This window comes from Oryza sativa, chromosome 4 (genome assembly GCF_034140825.1).
Source record: "Oryza sativa Japonica Group chromosome 4, ASM3414082v1".
Classification (NCBI taxonomy): domain Eukaryota; kingdom Viridiplantae; phylum Streptophyta; class Magnoliopsida; order Poales; family Poaceae; genus Oryza; species Oryza sativa.
Genome location: NC_089038.1, coordinates 29,106,608 through 29,113,656, shown reverse-complemented (window position 1 = coordinate 29,113,656; position 7,049 = coordinate 29,106,608). Strand labels below are relative to the sequence as shown.

At 46.3% G+C, this 7,049-nt stretch overlaps 1 protein-coding gene across 3 annotated transcripts; it reads left to right on the top strand.

Annotated features, from left to right (window-relative positions):
* Positions 1-602: 602 nt before the first annotated feature.
* On the top strand, positions 603-6,943 carry LOC4336705 (homeobox-leucine zipper protein ROC4-like). Of its 3 annotated transcripts, none has more exons than NM_001419807.1 (9): positions 603-807; positions 930-1,222; positions 1,320-1,437; positions 1,555-2,262; positions 2,347-2,448; positions 2,547-2,774; positions 4,469-4,646; positions 4,720-5,093; positions 6,061-6,943. In NM_001419807.1, exons 1-9 carry the CDS (start codon positions 739-741, stop codon positions 6,409-6,411), a joined length of 2,421 nt encoding a protein of 806 aa, NP_001406736.1. In that variant the 5' UTR covers positions 603-738; the 3' UTR covers positions 6,412-6,943. The 3 variants fall into 3 exon arrangements, 2 of the variants coding, with proteins under 2 accessions (NP_001406736.1, NP_001389339.1); XR_010740496.1 differs by having other exon boundaries at positions 605-807; positions 4,720-5,833; NM_001402410.1 differs by having other exon boundaries at positions 605-807; positions 2,347-2,469; positions 6,061-6,942.
* The last annotated feature ends 106 nt before the right edge of the window (positions 6,944-7,049 follow it).

Here is a 7,049-nt window from a genome sequence, read left to right as displayed (position 1 = left end):
CTATCAAAAGTAGATGGAGGGGTAACTGATATGACACGCCAAAACTTTACCACCCTATCCAAAACACCTCTTTGGCCTGGTTTAGTTTCTAACTTTTTCTTCAAACTTCTAACCTTTTCATCACATCAAAACTTTTCTATATACATAAACTTTCAATTTTTTCCTTCAAACTTACAATTTTAATGTGGAACTAAACACACCTTTTTTTTTTTTGTTGGGCTTGTGACTTGTGGGGTGTGCAGAAAGAAGGCTAGGCAGATCCAGGCAGAGTAGCTCTTTTTGTTTTTGTTGGGACCTAATAGTACTGGCAGTACAGTAGTAAAAAAATACAAACCCTGGTTTCCGTGTCCAATGTTTGACCATCCGTCTTATTTAAAAAAATTATGAAAAAAATTAAAAAGATAAGTCATGCATAAAATATTAATCATGTTTTATCATCTAACAACAATGAAAATACGAATTATAAAATAATTTTATATAAGACAGACAATTAAAGTTGGACACGGAAACCCAGGTTTGCTTTTTTTTTTTTGGACGGCTCGCGAAGGAAGGAAGGAAGGTGGAGCCAGGCTAGTTAATAGCGCGACATACCCGAGACGCACGCACGCACTGCTGCTGCTGCTCGCTCTCGCTTTGCTTCCCCTAATCTTCTCCCGGGCCAGGGGGGAAGAGGGGCGGAATTCGGGCACGAGCTTTGGAGTTGGAGATCACTTCGGCGACGGCGTGGTCCCCGCCGGCATGCAGTTCCCGTTCTCCGGCGCTGGCCCGGGCGTCTTCACGTCATCGCCGGCGCTCTCCCTCGCGCTGGTACGCGCGCCTTCTTCGCTGACGTGTTGGGGGGTTTTTGTTTCTTTTTTTTTTTTGGTGGTGATACGGTCGAGTGATTCGGAAAGGCGCGTCTTTTCTTTGGTTGGTTCGGTTTGTCGCAGGCGGACGCGGTGGCAGGCCGGAACAGCGGCGGCGGTGGGAAGATGGTTACCGCGGCCCATGGCGGCGTCGGCGGAGGAGGAGGAGGAGGACGCGCGAAGGCGAGGGACGCGTTGGAGGTGGAGAACGAGATGAGCCGGTCCGGGAGCGACCACCTCGACGTCGTCTCTTGCGGCGACGCGGGCGGCGGCGGCGGCGACGACGACGATGACGAGGACGCCGAGCACGGCAACCCGCCCAAGCGCAAGAAGCGGTACCACCGCCACACGCCGCAGCAGATCCAAGAGCTGGAAGCGTAAGCGCGCCCCCACCCACGAACAACGATTCGTTGCATTCTCCTGTGCTTGGCTGCTTGCTTTGGCTCATGCATGGATACTGGCTCATCGGTGCAGGATGTTCAAGGAATGCCCCCACCCAGACGAGAAGCAGCGCGCCGAGCTGAGCAAGCGGCTCGGCCTCGAACCCCGGCAGGTCAAGTTCTGGTTCCAGAATCGGCGAACGCAGATGAAGGTAAGCGATCGAAACGAACAGCAAACCATCTTTGCACTCCGATCGATGGTGCAGTGCAGTTCTTGACACTGTGTGTGTGTGTGTCTCTCTCTCCCTGTGGTGATTGAATTGGCAAAGATGCAACTGGAGCGACACGAGAACTCGCTGCTGAAGCAGGAGAACGATAAGCTGCGGTCCGAGAACCTGTCAATCCGGGAGGCCACGAGCAACGCGGTGTGCGTTGGCTGCGGCGGCCCGGCGATGCTCGGGGAGGTGTCCCTGGAGGAGCACCACCTTCGCGTCGAGAACGCGAGGCTCAAGGACGAGCTCAGCCGAGTGTGCGCGCTCGCCGCCAAGTTCCTTGGCAAGTCCATCTCTGTCATGGCGCCACCGCAGATGCATCAGCCTCATCCTGTGCCAGGCTCGTCGCTGGAGCTTGCGGTTGGGGGTATCGGTTCGATGCCATCAGCCACGATGCCCATCTCGACGATCACTGATTTTGCTGGCGCCATGTCCAGTTCAATGGGCACGGTGATCACGCCCATGAAGTCTGAGGCTGAACCATCGGCAATGGCTGGCATTGACAAGTCCTTGTTCTTGGAGCTAGCAATGAGTGCAATGGATGAGCTAGTCAAGATGGCTCAGATGGGGGATCCGCTATGGATTCCAGGTGCCTCCGTACCTTCCTCGCCGGCAAAGGAGAGTCTAAACTTCGAGGAGTACCTAAACACCTTCCCACCTTGCATCGGGGTGAAGCCTGAAGGGTATGTATCAGAGGCATCTAGAGAATCTGGCATTGTCATCATTGACGATGGCGCCGCGCTTGTGGAGACCCTCATGGATGAGGTTGTGCTTGTGCCACCTTACCCCCTTTCATGTTTCTGTTGCTTGTTTGTTTGGACTCACCTGTAGTTTGAATTCTTGCGACAGCGACGGTGGTCCGATATGTTCTCATGCATGATTGCCAAGGCATCAACCACTGAGGAGATTTCTACTGGTGTTGCTGGGAGTAGAAATGGTGCATTGCTTCTTGTGAGTGATGAACATTCTGTTGTGGCCATCCCATGAGTTTCATGTGGTTAATCATACTAGCATAACCCCTGAATGGTAAATTTCGATCATTGCAACAGATGCAGGCAGAGCTACAGGTGCTTTCTCCTCTTGTGCCTATTAGAGAGGTGAAGTTTCTCAGGTTCTCCAAACAGCTGGCTGATGGTGTATGGGCTGTAGTGGACGTTTCGGCTGATGAATTGATGAGGGATCAGGGCATTACTTCTGCATCCTCGACTGCAAACATGAACTGCCGAAGGCTGCCTTCTGGTTGTGTGCTGCAGGACACTCCAAATGGGTTTGTTAAGGTACTGAGACTGATTATCTTTGTTAGCTCCTGCTCCTTAGATATTCTTAGGTAAATGTCTTAAACCGTGATATCCTTGACTAGTTCACTTCAGGGTAGTATGTGGTTTTACATCTATTAATTCACACTAGTCAGCATGCTATCGGTTGACGTGAAACTCATCTACCTTGCAAAGTCGCAGCTCGGTAGTACCCACGACGCTGCCACTAGAAGTCTGTCAAAACCAGCCATATTAGTTGCAAAGCTTGTTAGCTCTACTCATATGATAATCATACATATGGAGAGTGCTTTATTAGTTCAGGCTCTCTGCAACTAACATGACACTCATGGAAAAGAGTATTCGTGTATTCTTTCGTAATGTTTCAAATAATGTATGTTAGTTTAATGTGTCATCTGGTGATCACCATGCAATATTTTGTTCGTATTCACAAGTCATGGCGTAGGCTCATGTCTCCTATAGATATGTTGTGGTTATGAGTCCATAATCCGAAGTAAAGTATTGTATTGGTCAGCGGGGAGGGGAGTAAATAAATGATTTAGGAATACTTAAGTGGTTCTGAGATCCAACACTTTTCCCCAAGTACGCTCCCTTGCTTTTGTTTAGTCCTGAGTTCAGTTCTCCTAGGGGATTAGATACTTCTTCTACTCCTGGGATGGTGCCCCTTGGGTAACTTCTTGTCCGCAGTTTAATCGATGCGTCTCCTCGTTGAAATCTTGACTGCTTCCTCTATTGTTTTGTCTCAATGTAAAAGTCCTCTTCACCTTGGGTTTTGTACCAGAGTTTTATATAGCCTTGATCCAAATTGCTCTGGGGCGCACACATGCACGAACGATTCTATTCAAAATTCTAAATTGGACATCTGAATGGGACAAATATATCTAGTCTACAATGGTAGAAACATGATTTGATGAGTTATAACGTCTCATTACTATAGATTACACTGTATAAGTTAATCTGATGTAAACCCACAGGTTGAAAGCAGGAAGTGGTTCTTTATTTTAAGGGTTCAGGAACACAATATTTTGGAACACTAGTGGTGTGCCATTCTTGGGGCATACCATAAGTCAAAATAATTAACGATGAAGATACTGTGATCAGAACCATGCTTTATAAAATGTAAACAAAGTCAATCTCAGACAGATCAGCTAATCCTAGATCAAACTAGAGATACTGTCGTCTCTCAAGATTTCTACTTTTCTTCTGTAATTTCATTTATGTGCTTTTGGTGCTTTTACAGTATTTAGTTCAAATATCAGTATTTTCTGAAGTCTATAATCTCTCTATTGATCAGTTTCTGGATCTGCCTCCTGCTTTCATGGTACTTCTATGGTTTATTCTATGCAAAACAGAATAGACAAATGTGTAACTATTATCCATTAGTCCTATGGCCTATGGTTCTCTTACAAAGTACTAGTTACAATGCTGGGGCCCCACTATGGGCTAATATTTCGAGGTAGCCTCTATTTTAAAACATTGTGTTGATGTCCTTTTTATGTTCCATTGATTGGGCAAAAAGAAATTAAAAAAAAACTTAGATGGAAAAATAATATTAATTGTACCATTCAGCTTGTGTAGTAGTTGCGTACTCCAGGAAAACTGCACCTCAGGCCTCTTTTGGTGTATTACCTCTCAAGACATTTGCATTTTGTGCGTGCATTTAAGTCCTAACAGCAGATCTTGAATGGACGCTGTAGGTCACATGGGTTGAACATACAGAATATGATGAGGCATCTGTGCACCCGCTCTACCGGCCTCTTCTCCGGTCTGGTCTTGCCCTTGGTGCAGGGCGATGGATCGCGACATTACAGCGGCAGTGCGAATGCTTGGCCCTTCTCATGTCTTCTATTGCATTGCCAGAGAACGACTCATCAGGTAAAGAAATTCAATACTACTGCTAACTTTCAATTGGATCCACCCTTCTAATAAAGTGCTACATTTGCAACAGCTATCCATCCTGAAGGTAAACGGAGCATGTTGAAGTTGGCAAGGAGGATGACGGACAACTTCTGTGCAGGGGTGAGCACATCATCTACCCGTGAATGGAGCAAACTGGTTGGATTGACAGGCAACATTGGGGAGGATGTGCATGTAATGGCGCGGAAGAGTGTGGATGAACCTGGAACGCCGCCAGGTGTGGTGCTTAGTGCTGCTACATCTGTGTGGATGCCTGTGATGCCTGAACGGCTCTTCAACTTCTTGCACAACAAGGGGCTGCGTGCTGAATGGGATATCCTCAGCAATGGTGGCCCTATGCAGGAGGTGACAAGCATTGCCAAGGGGCAACAGAATGGCAATACCGTATGTCTACTGAAGGCTAGTGTGAGTATTAGCTAACAGTCTGCCACAGTTCTGTTCATAGCTTGCTACTTACTAAACAGCATCATTAACTGACTTGTGGGGGAGACTGCCATTTCAAAATTGTTGCAAACCTAAACACAACATTTTAGAATTTGTTGGGGGCACCACATCACTAAACACTCTAAACAATCACATGCTTGTCTGAAACCAGTTTAATGTGAAATAATTTAGAATTTGTGAAAAGAGTACCCTTGCTTGGCCATCTTAGGTATTTTATATTGCTAAAAGAAAGGAAATGAAGCCAAGGAAGTACTGCATTAGCTGGTGGGGAAAGGATAAGAACTATGTCTATTCACAACTGGAATTTTGTGAGTCTTAATTCTGTAACGGTTGTACCAGTGATGATATAGTTGTACAAATACAAAACTATATGTTTAGTCACACATTTGGCAATTGCCTAACAAATACAACTCTACTATAATATATAAGCATGTATAGAAATTCCGCTAGGTCAATAGAGATTAATGGAGGTTAGAAAGATGCTACACATTTCCAATCCTGCAATCTAAATGATGACATCAATGTAAGTGCCCAGATATTCCATTAAGAAAAAGAGAAGAGTATAAGGCGGAAAAACTAGTTTTTGACTTATCAAATATTGTTGGGAGTCAATAATCTGCAGAACCTAACTTTACACAGTATCTGAGGAAGGGTTGCTGGTAGGGCCAAAACAGAGGAACAAATATCTACTACTAGAAAAGGTATTGTGCCTGACCTATTCACAGCCCAAATTTTGCAGTCAAACTAACTTCATACATAACAAAGGTCTAAAATCTTTAACGGCTTCAGTGTAATCTCGGTCAGTCAACTGTGCCTGTGTAGGTCACTCTGGATCATGAAAAGCATCACTGACAGAAATTATCAAATCATTTTCTGTTTTGATCTCTGGTAGTCTTCTGTTCCCCTTACCAAAAATTTCACTGTGCAGCCCACCAAAGACAAGCAGAACAGCATGCTGATCCTACAGGAGACGTGTGCAGACGCATCCGGTTCAATGGTTGTGTATGCTCCTGTAGACATCCCAGCAATGCACCTTGTCATGAGTGGTGGGGATTCGTCATGCGTCGCCCTTCTTCCATCAGGTTTTGCCATCCTGCCTGCTGGGCCTAGCATCGGCGCAGATCACAAGATGGGCGGTTCATTGCTCACCGTTGCATTCCAGATACTTGCCAACAGCCAGCCCAGTGCTAAGCTCACGGTGGAGTCAGTCGAGACCGTGAGCAACCTTATCTCCTGCACCATCAAGAAGATCAAGACGGCGCTGCATTGCGACGTGTGAACCCAACAAGGGGGGACTTTTGGCCTAGTGGGAGCGGCTGTGGCGATGAGCCTGAGTCAAGAACGAACCGCGACATAGGAAGGGACCTTTGCTAGGTGGCAAGGACCGGACGGGGCAGGTCCTTAGCACAGAGCAATGGTGGTGGTTCGGGTATTGACTCAGCCTCTCCCGCCTCCGTTCTCTCCTGTGACTGGTGCATGTTGAAGTGAACCTGCATTTTGGACGCCATGTAGCAGGCCATCTTTCTTTCTTTTTCCTTTTTCTTTTTCTTTTTCTTTTTTTAGGGAGAAGGGAGTCATCTGTGTTTTTTGTTGGCTGGCTCAGGGTGTTGGTGTTTCTGGTTTCTAGCTTTTGTTACAGGGAGATGTGATACATTTTGTAGAAGCTCCGAATTGTCGTGCTGGTATGTGAGGTTCTGATCATAGGTCTGTGTTTGATAGTCTCGAGCTATCAACGCCTGGCAAATGCAAACCTTGTTATGCTAAAATATGTTTTAGATCAATCTGATTCTGAAAGCTGTTTACATGTCCCACTAGTCGAAGAGCAGCTCGGCAGTCATGAAATGTGCAAATGGAATCACAAAGTTCTGGCTCACTTTGCAAAATTCAGGATGCAAAATGTCACCGTGTAACAATTCC

What these genes read in the sequence shown, in the direction of transcription:
- LOC4336705 (NM_001402410.1), top strand. Translation starts at nt 739, where the DNA reads ATGCAGTTCCCGTTCTCCGGCGCTGGCCCGGGCGTCTTCACGTCATCG. An exon ending in CTCCAAATGGGTTTGTTAAG is followed by an intron (nt 2,775 to 4,468) that starts GTACTGAGACTG and finishes TGGACGCTGTAG; the next exon opens with GTCACATGGGTTGAACATAC. An exon ending in GCCAGAGAACGACTCATCAG is followed by an intron (nt 4,647 to 4,719) that starts GTAAAGAAATTC and finishes CATTTGCAACAG; the next exon opens with CTATCCATCCTGAAGGTAAA.